The sequence below is a fragment of the Rhinatrema bivittatum genome, chromosome 5, assembly GCF_901001135.1.
Source record: "Rhinatrema bivittatum chromosome 5, aRhiBiv1.1, whole genome shotgun sequence".
In the NCBI taxonomy this organism is placed as follows: Eukaryota; Metazoa; Chordata; class Amphibia; order Gymnophiona; family Rhinatrematidae; genus Rhinatrema; species Rhinatrema bivittatum.
Window position 1 is genome coordinate 8,200,484 of NC_042619.1, and position 16,587 is coordinate 8,217,070.

The 16,587-nt window shown below is 45.8% G+C and overlaps 1 protein-coding gene across 2 annotated transcripts in view; it reads left to right on the plus strand.

Annotated features, from left to right (window-relative positions):
* RHOG (ras homolog family member G) overlaps positions 1–16,375 on the plus strand; it is a 54,537-nt gene extending 38,162 nt beyond the window's left edge. For both annotated transcript variants that reach the window (XM_029601958.1, XM_029601959.1), the window contains exon 2: positions 14,237–16,375. In XM_029601958.1, the coding sequence (XP_029457818.1) occupies positions 14,282–14,857 (576 nt within the window). In that variant the 5' untranslated portion in view covers positions 14,237–14,281 and the 3' untranslated portion in view covers positions 14,858–16,375. The remainder of the gene's footprint in view (positions 1–14,236) is intronic.
* Positions 16,376–16,587: the final 212 nt, after the last annotated feature.

Below are 16,587 nucleotides of genomic sequence, written 5' to 3' on the forward strand. Positions count from 1 at the left end.
CTGTGGTGATAGTGTCAGATAGGGCCTCAGGTTCCAGCAAAAAGGCTTGAAGAGGTTTCCAACATGCTAAGAAGGCAGTGGAAATTCACAGATGATTATGCTGCATTTTAGAACATAAGAACATAAGAACTTGCCATGCTGGGTCAGACCAAGGGTCCATCAAGCCCAGCATCCTGTTTCCAACAGAGACCAAAACCAGGCCACAAGAACCTGGAAATTACCCAAACACTAAGAAGATCCCATGCTACTGATGCAATTAATAGCAGTGGCTATTCCCTAAGTAAACTTGATTAATAGCAGGTAATGGACTTCTCCAAGAACTTATCCAAACCTTTTTTTTTTTTTTAACCCATCTATACTAACCACATCCCCTGGTAACAAATTCCAGAGCTTTATTGTGCATTGAGTGAAAAAGAATATACTCCGATTAGTCTTAAATGTGCTACTTGATAACTTCATGGATTGCCCCCTAGTCTTTCTATTATTCAAAAGTGTAAATAACTGAGTCACATCTACTTGTTCAAGACCTCTCATGATCTTAAAGACCTCTATCATATCCCCCCTCAGCCATCTCTTCTCCAAGCTGAACAGTTGAAGTCTTGACACACTGAATTGACAAAGCAACATATAAAGTCGAATCAACAATAAAAGATCATGTGGGATATAGCAGAAGTAGAGTAGAAACTACAGAAACATCATTGGAGCAACAGTCCTGTGAAACAATTACAAAGTATTCTTTCGTGTAGACTTTACCCCTTGAAGTCTAGGCAGGGTAGGCCTGTCATACCTCCAGACGTTGCTCCTGTATGGTTATGGTGGTTGGCAATTCATGGTATCCAGGTTCTTTTGGGAAGTTGCTGTATTGTTGGGGAGGGAGGTTGTTTTTAGTGCCTTGAGAAATATATGATGTCTTTGCTGGAGATGGTGGAAGCCAGAACAGATACAGGATTCAAGAAGCACAGAAGGGATTGCTAGTTGGAAAGAAGTGATGGGAACACCAGAGATTAACTGAAGTCTTTGGCACTGAACCAGGATGGCCCACAGGATCGCTTCATATTTTCTGTTTCTGTCTGATAGTTGGCCATTCCTATTGCCTGGGCTGCTTCACAACTGCTCTAATATTGAGTTTTGCCCCCTCCTTTTGAGGCACTCGTTGACTCCATGAGAGCTCTTTTCCCTCGCTCTTCATTCAGAGATGTATGAACGTGTAGTGCATTGGCCTCAGGCAGGATTGGCTTTTGGAATATCTGTAATGAGCATGCATTAGAGAGATTTGCATGGGTTTGGTGTATATAAGGCAGGTTAATTTGCTCAGCTTGGTAAGGAAAGTTGCTTTGTGACCCTCAAGGCTGAAGCTGTGCTTCCTTCCTCACAGTATGATGTTATAATAGCGTAACCTGTCCTCAGGGGTACAGTCAAATCAAGAAGTCCTCCCTGTTTTTGTAGTGGAAGTGTTCACAGGTCTTAGAAACCTAGTAATGATGGCAGAAAAGGACCACGTGGTCCATCCAGGCTGCCCAGCAAGCTTATTAATGTAGTAGCTGCCACTCTATGCAGGTTACCCCCATGTTTCTCTTAAGGGTGGTAACGGCTGCTCCAAGCGTTGTTATAACCCATAAAACTTGCACCTAGTAACCTTTTTTACAGGGTGAGGAGCTTTCCTGAAAATTCCCACAGTGCTGCTTGACGCGCGTTGCTTATGGACTTGGCCGTAGAAGCAGTCCTGTGCTTTTTCCCTTGTGTCTGTGTATCAGCCGCAGACGTATTCCCGTAGAAGTTGGGGCCCTCTGTTGTCTTTGAATCCAGGTCCCCTTTTCCCCCTGCCATCGAAGTGGGGAGCAATGTTGCAGTTGTATTAAAAGCATCAAGGCTTATTGGTTAAGGGCAGTAACCGCCACACCAGCGAGTTACCCCCTGCACACTTTTCTTGTTTCCGTCCTCTGGCCTTTAGGCATCCACAGTGTTTATCCCATGCCCCTTTGAATGGCACCCATTAAGCATTTCCTTAATGGGTGCTATTCTGCCAACAGCTGTTTGAGCTGTGAAGGGAGTGTTTCTTGTAAGCACAGGGATCTTTCTGGAAGTCATAGCTTTCGGCATGAGTTTACTTCAGCAGACATCTCCCATCTCTTCCAATGAACATTCTTGGTGTCAGGATGTGCTTGAGGATTTTCAGACCAGTGTTGGAGACCTTCCTCATCTTGCTAAACCCCCATCATTAATGGATTTCTAAGGCTCCCCGAGGGTCTCTGCTGTTTCGCATGTAGGAATAAATGCTACTGAAAGCTGCTAATGAGCAGGTGCCATGTTTTATTACCCAGCAAGCAACACACAGGAAGTAGAAAAAGGTGAAATATAACCATTAACCACAAGGGGGAATCAACCTTTAAATAAACATCTGTAGCATACAAATGTGATGGCAGCAAAAGCCTATATGGCCCATCCTCTCAACTACTAACATCTCTCTCTTCTTCATTCAGTATTTGCAAAATGTTCTATTGTGAAATGTCCGAGAGTTTGAGTGTCGAGGGGACTTTTCTATGCAAGCAACATCTGATCCTGTCTGCTGTCAGTGGGTTGTTCTTTCCCAGCTGTCATGTTTCACCCCAAATCTCTAGCAGTTGTGCCTGTTTGCTCAGTATTCTTCCTCGCAGACTCTCTATGCTTAGGTATGCACTTGGGCCTTCGGTCGAGCCGTGTGTGTGTGCGCTGTCCTCGGCAGCCTGGTGAAGCTGGCTGCTCAGTCACCTGCAGATCCACACGGTTATAGCAATAGAGAGTTCCTTCAGTGTCCACTAGATATGATCAGGGGGTGACCTTTTGCATGCAGGCACCCAGCCTCCGATGGTTTGTTCAGTCTCCCAGCGATGGCTCTACGTGGATTGGCTCTGCCAGTATTTCTCTCTCTGCTGTGTTGCTGCCTTTCCCGCTACACCTTACATCACACAAGACTCAAGCAGTTTACCAGCTATTAGCGATGATGACGTCAGTCTCCTTGACATCAGGCGCTGTTCTGGACTGCTATCCATGCCTTCAGTTAGTGTTTCTCCAATAGAGCATGGGTTTTCATGGGTTTTTACCATAGGTTTCCTGCTCTCTTCACAGCTGATTCAGCTGTGCTATTAGGCGGTGGGTACTGTGGTGAAATGCTCAAACCCCCAGTCAGTAGCATTGAGGCCCGTTATCCAAAATCACTTGATCTGGTTGATGGTGGCGTGCAAACTCTATCTCGCAACGCTTGATTGTGGCTTCCGCAGACGTATCTTGGAGCAGTCCAATTTCCCCGAAGTCTGAGTAATGATCAGATATCTACAGGGACTCTTTGCAAGCTTAGTTGCATAAGTCCATGCTGACAGTCTGCCAGGGCCGCATGGACATCCTAGTTTCCCGTTACTGCTCGTGCACATATTTTGTTGCAGGTAGAAGAATTGCTGACACAGTCTTTGACTTCATCCTGCGTGTTAGGCCAGTATAGGGTGTCACGTGTGCGCGCCTGCCTGCCCGTAACACGCTTCCCTGTCGATGTGGCTGGAATGGATGCAGGTTAGCATCTCTGATGGCAGTGATTTAGGTATAATGACTCTTGGTCCTTTGCACAGAAAGCCATTTTATATGCCAATTTCATCCCTGAATGAATTCCCTTATAATAAGGTGAGAAAACAGTGCCCTGTTATATGGCACTATGTGGTAGGGTAGGGCCCTTCGTTTTCAGTTTAAAACGATTTTCACCCGTAAATTCCCAGATTTTTCCAAAGATGACAATTGCTTTAAAACAATATTCACCCAAGTTTTTAGGCTGATTAAAAAGCTGCTCCAGTGCTGCAGATGCAGCATTTCGAGGCCACAGCTGGAAGCCATTGTGGGCCGTGTCTCCGGTCCTGCTCCCCACCCCCCGTGCAGTCACAGTCTGGTGCCACAAGTGCATTAGAAGCAGGTTAGGACAGCTGCCCTGGCCCTGGGAGCGTCGGTTAGTGAGGAAAAGCCTGGAGCCACCACTGCTAAGGATAATGGGAGAGAGGGGGGGGTGGGGGTAGAGATGGGGAGGCTGCTGAGCGGGTGGCAGAATCTTTCATGTTTGGTTATCCTGGCTTCTCTCTACCAAAAGAAACTCCGAGAGTCCTTTTTTTTTCACTGAATTTTTCTCCGGTTGTCGTCATAAACCCTGATAAATTCCCGGGAAAAATGAAGAACAATAAAAACCGAAAATGAAGGTCCCCATGGTGAGCCAGGCCTGGTCTATATTCCCAATGCTTATGTGGCTTTTCAGTTCTAATCTTTGTAAGAAAGTCTGGGCTGCCAGTCCCGAGATGGAGAGGAGTAAAACCAACCTGGGCGTAGTCTGCCCCTTCTCCTAAGGCTCTGTCTGCTCACATGGACTTCAGAATGTGCTTCTGAGTCCCCGGAGATTCCCCGGAGCTGAACTCCAGGCCTTTCTCGCGTGCTGAACCGAAAGGAAGCTCAGAGGCTGGCGGGGGTAGACCTGAGAGTAAAGGGTGGTGAATGCATGGCACGGCCTGCGAACTTTGCTGATGGAGACAGAAATGGTCACAGGATTGAGGATTGTGGGGGAACGGGAGTGCTTTCTTTTTCCTTGCAGTGGGGATCTTATGCTGTCAGATAAGAGCCCCATGTGAAGGCAGAGGCGTGAATGGGAGTAGGGCTTCCAGTTCAAATCGTGGCCCTACCAGTGACTCCCTCACTGACCGTCCTCCATGACAACCTTTAGGCCGATGCAGTTGCACCAAACCCCATAGCGATTGTACCACTACTTCTTACCACTTCACCAGCACTGCATGGCCTACTCCATGCTATACAGAAACATATAAGAGACGGTCCCTGCTCAGTAGAGCTCACAATCTGATCAAGACAAAGATATAGGGACACTGGGAATTTCATTTAATAAAACTGCTTAAAAATTGAGGCTATAAGTAGGTCAGTTAGGGGTTAAGATTTAGAAGCCTCAAAAAGGTGGGTTTTTAGATGGGATTTAAATAAGGTGAGAGAGGGAGCAGGACGCCCCCAGCTCAGGAAGTCTGTTCCAGCACACGGTGCAGACAGGTGGAAAGCCAGAGTCAGGAATTAGTGGTAGAGGAGAAGGGCATAGGTAGGAGTGACTTGCCTGATGAGCAGAGGGATGTAGAGAGACAGAAGACAGGAGAGGTAGTGAGGAGCTGCAGAGTGAATGCTCTTGTAGGTGAGTAAGAGGAGCTTGAACCGTTTGCAGGAGAAGATAGGGAGCCATTGTAGTGACTTGAGAAGAGGGGTTATGTGAGCGTAGTGACTTTGGTGATAAGTCACGAAGCTGAATTTTGGATAGATTGCAGTCCGGGGTGAATTGACCTATCGGGGATCAGGCATCCCCCGGTCGCTCCCATCACGTGATTTTTTTTTTTTTTAAACTTCCCGGCCAAAGACAAGAAGAGGGCGCTGCGGCCTGAAGAGAAACCTGTGGACAGGGCCGGTGGAAGCACTAGGCCTGCGGCGCCGCGAGCAGAGCCAATGCCCCCGGATGCAGGGAGGCTCATGCGGCGCTCCGACAGGCAGATCGGCAATGCCGTGGTGAGGCTCACGTCACCATGGCCTGAAGAAAAAGATCGCGTTGCCGGAGCCGCGTGGGCAGGAAGGAGGAGGAGCATCAGCGCGTGCAGAAGAGGAGCAGCGCTTATGGGCTGAATCCCAAGTCACAGCGGCCCGAGAAGAGGAAGAAGCCCGGTAGCAGGGCTGCCGCAGAGCCCATCCTGCGGTGACCCGCGAAGAGGAGGCCCAGAGGTGAGAGAGAGGCTGAGGGTCTGTAGAGGGTGTGTGTGTGTGTGTGTGTTTGAGATGAGCTGAGAGAGTGTGTGTGAGAGTGAGGACCTGAATGTTTGCAGAGACAGCATGTGAGAGCCTCTGTGTGTGTGTGTGAGAGACAGCAAGTGACAGTGAGAGCCTGTGCTTGAGCAAGACAGCATGTGCCAGTGAGAGAAAGCCTGGGTGTGTGAGAGTCAGACAGCATGTGCCAGTGAGAGACTGTGTGTATGAATGATTGTATGAGAGACAGCATGTGACAGTGAGAGACTGTGTGTATGAATGATTGTATGAGAGACAGCATGTGAGAGCCTGTGTGTGTGTGTGTGTGTGTGTGAGAGAGAGAGAGAGAAAGCATGTAAGAATGAGAACCTGACTCTATGTTTGAGGGAAGAAGACAGATGGAGAGAAAAGAAATAGAAAAAAAGACAATATGAAAGGAACTGGCAAAAAAATAAGAAAGGGAAGGGGGAAAAAAAAGCCTGGGACCAACCAATTAGAAAACGAAGATCAGACAGCAAAGGTAAAAAATAAATAAATAAAATTACTTTTTAGTGATTGGCACATGTAATCTTTGGGAATGTGCAAGAGTAGCACTTTCTCTATGCGGATCTCACAATGTACGAGATCAACATGGAGGAAGTGGAAACCCACGGGGCCTGCACAGAGGAGGCAGCAGAATGGGCTTCAGTGCCAATAGCAGCAATCAGCGCCTCCCCAATAGCCATGGGGCATCAGTGACAGTGGCAGCAGAGGAATGAGAGAGGCTCCGAGGTTGCTGGCAAAAGAAAGAGAGGGGGTTTGCCTTTAGTGTGTGCCTGCCTGAGGGTGTGTCTGTGTATGAGAATGTATGGGTGTCTTCCTGGGGTTTGTATGTGTGAGAATAGGTGCCGGCCTGTGTGTGGTGTATGTGTGTGTGTGTGTGTGTGAGAATGAATTGGTGCCTGCCTGGGGGTCTGTTTGTGTGAGAATGAATGGGAGCCTGCCTGGGGGTCAGTGTGTGTGTGTGTGTGTGTGTGTGTGAGAATGGGACTCTGCCTGGGAATGTGTGTGTGTGAATGCATAGGTGCCTTCCTGGGGGTCAGCGTGTGTGTGTGAAAATGACTGGGAGCTTGCCTGGGTGTGTGTGTTTGTGTGTATGTGTGAGAGCATGAGTGTGTATGAGAAAATCCAAGGGAGTAAGAGTTTGTGTGTGGAGGGGGAGAGAGTGTCTTAGAGCCTGAGAGTGTGTCAGTGTCAGAGCGAGAGGTTATGGTGGGTATAAGAGCATGAATGTGTATGTATGTGACTATGTGTGAGAGAGAATGGACATGTGAGTATGTGTGAGAGAGGATAACCTCCTAATCCTCGACAATATCAGGGTTACTGGAAATCAAGAGCTCCCACAGAAGGGGACAGCAGGGGCTTTTTAAAATCCTTATTAGTTTTAATTATTGAATATTATTTGATGTCTGCTCTTTTTGAAATATTTTATTGGTGTTATATACAAATTTTTGAAAATTTCCCTGAGTTAAATTACTGGAGGTTCTATTCATCAGCAGTTTTGAATTATATATTTTTAGTATGATTTTCCTATTGTGATGTTTTATAGTTCTTGATTTTATTGTTTGATGTTTTATGAGGAATGATGGTATTTTCTGTTTTTCCATTGCTGATTACATACAGTCTAACTTGTTGTGATTTCCAGTTCAGTTTGTCTGTGCATATTTTATGGTCCCTTTATTCTGTATTTGGTGACTCACCAAATTGTATGTGTAATTGGGTACCCATGGGCCAGTATGGAGAAAAATCCCCCGGGCCACTATTTTCCCACAATCCGCCCCTGATTGTAGTGGAGAGAGATGGCGTGCTGGGAATCCTGCGAGGAGCAGGTTGCAATTTCTAAGCGGGAGGAGATGGAAAGTGGATAAGGGTTTTGGTAGTCTGGAAAGGAAAGGATGGATTTTGGCAATGTTACAGAGAAAGAAACTGCATGTTTTAGCAGAGTTTTGGATGTGAGGAGAAGGAGAAAATGGAGTCAAAGATGACGCCTAAGTTATGGGCTGAGGGGACCAGGAGGGTTCAGTGAGGGATTTTGATTCGTGGTATGATCACGGCTTGTTTGAGGGCAGCAGGAACAGTAGCAGTGGAGAGTGATAGTGATAGTTGGTGGGACAGGTAGGGTTCAGTGAGGGATTTTGATTCGTGGTATGATCACGGCTTGTTTGAAGGCAGCAGGAACAGTAGCAGGGGAGAGTGATAGTGATAGTTGGTGGGACAGGTAGGGTTCAGTGAGGGGTTTTGATTCATGGGATGATCACGACTTGTTTGAGGGCAGCAGGAGCAGTAGCAGGGGAGAGTGATAGTGATAGTTGGTGGGACAGGTAGGGTTCAGTGAGGGGTTTTGATTCGCGGTATGATCACGGCTTGTTTGAAGGCAGCAGGAATAGTAGCAGGGGAGAGTGATAGTGATAGTTAGCGGGACAGGTAGGGTTCAGTGAGGGGTTTTGATTCGTGGTATGATCACGGCTTGTTTGAAGGCAGCAGGAATAGTAGCAGTGCAGAGTGATAGTGATAGTTGGTGGGACAGGTAGGGTTCAGTGAGGGGTTTTGATTCGTGGTATGATCACGGCTTGTTTGAAGGCAGCAGGAACAGTAGCAGTGGAGAGTGATAGTGATAGTTGGTGGGACAGGTAGGGTTCAGTGAGGGATTTTGATTCGTGGTATGATCACGGCTTGTTTGAAGGCAGCAGGAATAGTAGCAGGGGAGAGTGATAGTGATAGTTGGTGGGACAGGTAGGGTTCAGTGAGGGGTTTTGATTCGTGGTATGATCACGGCTTGTTTGAAGGCAGCAGGAATAGTAGCAGGGGAGAGTGATAGTTAGCGGGACAGGTAGGGTTCAGTGAGGGATTTTGATTCGTGGTATGATCACGGCTTGTTTGAGGGCAGCAGGAGCAGTAGCAGGGGAGAGTGATAGTGATAGTTGGTGGGACAGGTAGGGTTCAGTGAGGGGTTTTGATTCGCAGTATGATCACGGCTTGTTTGAAGGCAGCAGGAACAGTAGCAGTGGAGAGTGATAGTGATAGTTGGTGGGACAGGTAGGGTTCAGTGAGGGGTTTTGATTCGCGGTATGATCACGGCTTGTTTGAAGGCAGCAGGAACAGTAGCAGTGGAGAGTGATAGTGATAGTTGGCGGGACAGGTAGGGTTCAGTGAGGGATTTTGATTCGTGGTATGATCACGGCTTGTTTGAAGGCAGCAGGAACAGTAGCAGTGGAGAGTGATAGTTGGTGGGACAGGTAGGGTTCAGTGAGGGATTTTGATTCGCGGTATGATCACGGCTTGTTTGAAGGCAGCAGGAACAGTAGCAGTGATAGTGATAGTTGGTGGGACAGGTAGGGTTCAGTGAGGGATTTTGATTCGCGGTATGATCACGGCTTGTTTGAAGGCAGCAGGAACAGTAGCAGTGATAGTGATAGTTGGTGGGACAGGTAGGGTTCAGTGAGGGGTTTTGATTCGTGGTATGATCACGGCTTGTTTGAAGGCAGCAGGAGCAGTAGCAGTGGAGAGTGATAGTGATAGTTGGGACAGGTAGGGTTCAGTGAGGGATTTTGATTCGCGGTATGATCACGGCTTGTTTGAAGGCAGCAGGAGCAGTAGCAGTGGAGAGTGATAGTGATAGTTGGTGGGACAGGTAGGGTTCAGTGAGGGATTTTGATTCGCGGTATGATCACGGCTTGTTTGAAGGCAGCAGGAGCAGTAGCAGTGGAGAGTGATAGTGATAGTTGGTGGGACAGGTAGGGTTCAGTGAGGGATTTTGATTCGCGGTATGATCACGGCTTGTTTGAAGGCAGCAGGAACAGTAGCAGGGGAGAGTGATAGATGGAGGATGGGACAGATGGAAGGGATGGACTGCAGTGGAGATGGAGCTGAGGAACTGGGTGGGAATGGGGTCAGAGGAACAAGTAGTGAGCTTGGAGGAAGCGAGAAGAAGGGCCGTTTCCTCCACTGGGAGAGAGGGGATAGGTGACCTGGTTGACAACTCAAGACTAATTTTGTGAATCTTACATGGAAACAGCCTGCTAACTCCTTATATTTTTTGTTTGGATTATGAATGTGATAGAATAGTTGTGTGTGTTTTGAGGTTCGGTGTGAATGTAGTTGGGTAGCTTTTAAATCTAATGTGGTGTGTATTGTGGAATATTTTGCATGTATTGGTTAAAAAAAATCTTTTTTTGTATGTGTTTAAAACAAAAAGGTTAAGCTGAATGTTTTCCTCTTCCTATATGTTTTTATGGGTGGAGATAGTGACAAAGTTTGCACGAATGGCTGGCGGGGATGTTTTGTTTCCTAAGCACAAAGCTTGAACGGGACGGAGGGGCACCCTCTCTCTCTCTCTCTCTCTGTAGGTGACCCTGGTTATTTCAGAGAGCATCGCCCCTGTTATTCTGGCATAGTTGGGCTGAATGATGATCAGAGATCCATGGATAAGAGCCTGGGCACCTGTAGCACTGAAACACAAAATCCTTCCCGAGTACGGCATCAGCAGTGGCTCTGCATTCCACTTTTTCCCAGTGGGGCAAAGGAAGGAAGTTAAAAAAGATTCCAGGTCTGTGAGCAGGCGGAAAATCCATCACCACTGCACAGACCGAACATGATAGGAAAGACTTCTCTCTGCCTTGTGCCTGATGTGAAGCAGATGGTTTTAGATTGAAAGTTTTTATTTGGTTTCCATTGTATATTCTATATATGTATATTAATTTTGGTATTATAGATGATGATTGTGGATTGCTGATAGGAGCACAGACAGCTCATCTGCTCTTGGTGATACCGGTGCTTCCAACAAGAGCCAGAGAGAGAAAACCAAAACTTGAATGGAATTGAATGCAGTATATGAGACCCATTCCCTGTTTAATGATCAGCCTCCAGACAGTTTGCCAGATTGCCCTGAAACCCTTTTTAAAGATTGTTGGGATGGTCTGTCATGCCGTCCTCAGGCACATCAGATGATCCCAGCGACAGGTGACAAATTATCAGTAACAGATCCGCAGTTTCATTTTTTAGTTTTCAGAATTCTGGGGAGTATACCATCTGGTCCAGGCGATTTGCTATTCTTCATTTTGTCTATCTGCCTTATTACATCTTCCAGCTTCATAGTGTTTGTATCTGATTTTCATCAGTATTGAAAATTGTTTCTAGGTCAGGCATCTCCCCAATATCATAAGAACATAAGAAATTGCCATGCTGGGTCAGGCTCAGGATCCATCAAGCCCAGCATCCTGTTTCCAACAGAGGCCAAACCAGGCCACAAGAACCTGGCAAGTACCCAAACACTAAGAAGATCCCATGCTACTGATGCAATTAATAGCAGTGGCTATTCCCTAAGTAAACTTGATTAATAGTTGTTAATGGACTTCTCCTCCAAGAACTTATCCAAACCTTTTTTGAACCCAGCTACACTAACTGCACTAACCACATCCTCTGGCAACAAATTCCAGAGCTTTATTGTGCGTTGAGTGAAAAATAATTTTCTCCACTTAGTCTTAAATGTGCTACTTGCTAACTTCATGGAATAGCCCCCTAGTCCTTCTATTATTCAAAAGTGTAAATAACCGAGTCACATCTACCCGTTCTAGACCTCTCATGATTTTAAACACCTCTATCACATCCCCCCTCAGCCATCTCTTCTCCAAGCTGAACAGACCTAACCTCTTCAGCCTTTCCTCATAGGGGAGCTGTTCCATCCCCTTTATCATTTTGGTTGCCCTTCTCTGTACCTTCTCCATCGCAACTATACTTTTTTGAGATGCGGCGACCAGAATTGTACACCGTATTCAAGGTGGGGTCTCACCATGGAGCGATACAGAGGCATTATGACATTTTCTGTTTTATTCATCATTCCCTTCCTAATAATTCCTACCATTCTGTTTGCTTTTTTGACTGCCGCAGCACACTGAGCCGATGATTTTAAAGTATTATCCACTATGATGCCTAGATATTTTTCCTGGGTGGTAGCTCCTAATATGGAACCTAACATCCTGTAACTACAGCAAGGGTTATTTTTCCCTATATGCATCACCTTGCACTTTTCCACATTAAATTTCATCTGCCATTTGGATGCCCAATTTTCCAGTCTCACAAGGTCTTCCTGCAATTTATCACAATCCGCTTGTGATTTAACTACTCTGAATAATTTTGTGTCATCTGCAAATTTGATAACCTCACTTGTATTCCTTTCCAGATCAATTATATATATATATTGAAAAGCACCGGTCCAAGTACAGATCCCTGAGGCACTCCACTGTTTACCCTTTTCCACTGAGAAAATTGACCATTTAATCCTACTCTCTGTTTCCTGTCTTTTATTTATTTATTTATTTCTTTATTTATTTCTTTATAACTTTTTTTATACCGAAGTTCAGGTAACAGAATTACTTATCACTCTGGTTTACATTATAACAAGTAGAAAACAACGACAACATATGTCTTACAATGAACAAGGGAGTGAACAACTTGGATAATATAACATAACTAGGAACAGTAGGAGTATGCACTATTAGAGCAAAACTAGCGCATGGGGAGGGAGGTTTGCTAATGGGGGGGGAGGGGGAAGGAAGGTTGTTCGTGGAGGGAGGGAGGAGGGAGAAATTTCTTATTGATGAGTAAAAACATGAGCATAGGTTCTGGACGTCAACAGTATGAAAACCAGTTTGTATTCCACAAAAGGACATCGCCTCCTATCCCATGACTTTTTAGTTTTCGTAGAAGCCTCTCATGAGGGACTTTGTCAAACACCTTCTGAAAATCCAAATACACTACATCTACCGGTTCACCTTTATCCACGTTTATTAACCCCTTCAAACAAATGAAGCAGATTTGTTAGGCAAGACTTGCCTTGGGTAAATCCATGTTGACTGTGTTCCATTAAATCGTGTCAGTAAATACCGAAGCAAAGAATTCATTCAGTCTTTCCGCAATGGCCTTATCTTCTCTAAGTGCCCCTTTAACCCCTCGATCATCAAATGGTCCAACTGACTCCCTCACAGACTTCTTTGCATATATTTTTAAAGTTTTTATTATGAGTTTTTGCTTCTACAGCCAGCTTCTTTTCAAATTCTGTCTTGGTCTGCCTTATCAAGTTTTTACATCTAATTTGCCAATGCTTATGCTTTTTCCTGTTTTGCTCAGATGGATCCATTTTCCAATTTATTAAATAAGTTCTTTTGGCTCAATAACCTCACCTTGAACCATTCCGGCAGACATTTGCCCTTCTCTAGTTCTGTTATCTTTTTTTAAGATGGGGCAACTGGAACTGAACACAGTATTCAATCTGCAGTTGTACCTTAGAGCTGTACACAGGCATTAGGATATTCTCCATTGTATTCTCAATTTCTTTCCAAATAATTACTAACATTCTTTTTACTTTTATTTACTGCTGCTGCATGCTGAGCTGAGAATTTCCATGTTGATTCTTTTCAGGTTGTGACACCTTTTATTGACAAAGCATAAAATCATCCATGATGATGTACATGGGCCTTCAAGACCAATTGGATCCCTTCTTCAGATGTAGACTCCTACCTTTTCACCCTTCCAACTGGATGTATTCTTATTTCTTGACCCTATGAATGACAGAACCCACCGAAGGGGGCTTGTGAGGTCTTAGCAGCTCATGTACTTCATCATCTTTGCGTTGGTCCTTTTGAAAGGTCTTGTAATCTGCTGAGACTCTAGAATGAAGGATCCAAAACCTCGTGGTGAATAGGAGCTGTCCTGAAGGGTTTGAGGTGCAATGATATACTGAAACAGTCGCTGAACTGATGACATCATTGGCTTCTTAAAGTAAAGCCAGTCATGATGTCATCAATGTGCAGCCAAGTCTTTCGAAGCACTGGGACAGGGTTATGTTTTTCCAGATATATTTTGGGGTACATAAGCAGAAAGAAAGAAATATGCAGTGTTGAGAACTCACCCTATTGGAATTTGTAATGTCTGCTGTACAGAATGAGAGAACGGTAGTATCAAAATTAACGTATGAAAAGAAATGTAGTTTTGAGGCAGGGTAGATAACACAAGTCCTTGAGAGGCAGGGTAGATAACACAAGTCCTTGAGGGCCACACATGGATCTGGTTCTCAGGATACCCAGCATAACTACTCTTGAGATAATACTTGCATACGAGAACTCGGTTGTCCTGAAAACTGGGCCTGTTTGTGGTCCTTAAGGACTGGAGTTGGCCACGTTTGGCATAAGAGCACTGTCGTGTGACTGAAAGGGAGCATGTAGAGAACAGCTGGAGGCCTGGCATATGGGAATGAAACTGGACGTGATCCTAACCACTGTGGAGTACTGTAAGCACTCAGCACATGGAACGCTCTCTGTTAAAGATTAGAAAAGTAGTTCTTCAGAGTAGTAGCAGCTTGACTGTGCTCTATGATACTTATTCTTTTTTATCTCTTTCTCTCTCTCCCCAGGCCCTCCTAGCTTGCTGACGTGGAGCAGAAAGAACACCCGACGTGATGCAGAGTATAAAGTGTGTGGTAGTGGGAGATGGCGCAGTGGGTAAAACCTGCCTTCTGATTTGTTATACAACCAACGCCTTCCCGAAAGAGTACATCCCTACTGTCTTTGACAACTACAGTGCCCAGAACACAGTGGACGGCAGGACTGTTAGCCTAAATCTCTGGGACACAGCGGGCCAGGAGGAGTATGACCGGCTAAGGACACTTTCCTACCCGCAGACCAACGTCTTCATCATCTGTTTCTCCATTGCCAGTCCCCCATCCTATGAGAATGTGAAACACAAGTGGTACCCGGAGGTCTGCCACCACTGTCCTAATGTTCCGATCCTTTTGGTGGGCACTAAAAAAGATCTAAGAACCAATCCCGAGGCCCTGAAAAAGCTGAAGGAGCAGAATCAAGTGCCCATCACCACACAGCAGGGTAACAGCCTCTCCAAGCAAATCCATGCCGTCAAGTACATGGAGTGCTCCGCCCTAAACCAGGAGGGCATTAAAGAAGTTTTTGTGGAGTCTGTACGGGCCGTGCTGAATCCCCCTCCCGTGAAGCGTAAAACCACCTGTGTGCTGTTGTGAAGACCCCTCACTTAAGTCCTCTGTCTGTCGACCAGTCCCATTGCCCCATTGATGCTAGAATGTACAATCCTCTATGCCAAGGCATCTTCCAGGGCACAAGACAGATCTGCTTAAGCCCTGTGTCAATGAAGGCCTTCCCAGTCCAGCTGCCTCCTACCAGGAAAAGTTACATATTCTTAAAATGTTATGTTCCTGTTTGCTATACAGCCTACATCATGCTAATCTTAAAAAGAAATCCTAAGGTTTATACTGTAATCTATAGCATACACAGCTTGGTAACTGCCTTCTTAAGTTGAAGCTGTTTTCTTCTCCTTGGCATAAATTCAAGATTAGCCCCCTACCCCTCACCCCATTGCACTACCAAAGTATTGGGGCTATTTATTTCTCAATGTCCACCCTCAAAACCACATCTGGGGTCGTTGAGTCACCACCCTAGACCCCCAATGGCTTAATCTGCTAGAAATGCTGCTTGGGCCTGCTGAAATTGACTTTGAAAAGGGGGCAGCAGATGTGGCCTGGGGCTTGGGGACAGGAGAGTTGCGTTGGATAATCATTAGTGAAAGAACGGTTAAACCAGTCCATTGCCAAAGAAAAAGCAGGCACTGAGCTGCCTTTGCCTTGTTGAAGACTCTTACGACTCTCAGGGAAGCATAGAGCAGGTTCGCTTTGATGTGAAGAAGTTTTGCTGTGGGAGGTTTCCTAAGCGATTGTGGATTTAGCAGAAAAAAATCGCTGTCCCATGCCTCACAGCTTTGCACAGGGAATCTTCTGTGTGTCTACCCCACCTCCTCCTTCTCAGAAGACGCCGTCTCGTTCAATAACTCTTTACCACTGGCTTTTTGTCCATGTCGTTTTTACTGAGATGAAGCTACAATGTTAAGGGGCCAAGATGCCTTCCACTCGTGATCACTGCCTGGGGATCATTTGAGCTCCACTCCAACCCTCCCATTCAGCTGGAAAGCATTGGTTTACAATAGCCCCTCTTACTCGGGACCATTTCCATAGAGGCCCGTTATCAAACGCCTTCTTTATGGACGTCATCAGACCAAAGAGTTTTCTGAAGACCGAGGGCTGGGGGACCACCTTTTCTAGTAATTCTGGCCCTCTTGTTTACAGTTGTCACCACTTTCTGCTGTAGCTTTCTGATTTCTGGCGTTACGGTTGCAAATGAGATGAGCACTTGTGGACCAGCCGTATGGAAAGCACCACTTTGCCCTAATGACCAAGAAAACGGGGGAAGGGTGTGGGCAGGTCTTTTCACTGGGCCTTGCCAGGCGTGAGCAGGAAAGCTGACCTGATGTCCATGTTGAGACGATGCCTGCTTCCGTTGGCATTCTTGCCCGATGTGTTGGTGACTTCTGGGACCCAACCAGTCGTGAACTCTGGGAGCAGCAACTCTAGTTGACTTTGAACCACCACGTGCTCTGAACCCGATGCTGTAGCCAGGATCCTTTTCTGTCATGTCTCATCCATCTATGCATTATTGCGTCTATTAAATTTCTGCACAGCTGGTGAAAATGCATGTGTCTTATTTAAAAAGAAAGAAAACTATGCAAAAAAAACCCCAAAAACGATCATGTGACCCTTGCAGTTCATGATGAGTCAGAGACATTTGCATAATTGCTCTATGAACCTATCACATCCCAAACTAACAGAGCTGAAAAGCAGTTAGATAGTGAAGAGGAACTGTTTCTGAACAGAAAAGATGGAAGCTACCCAGGGAGAGAGAG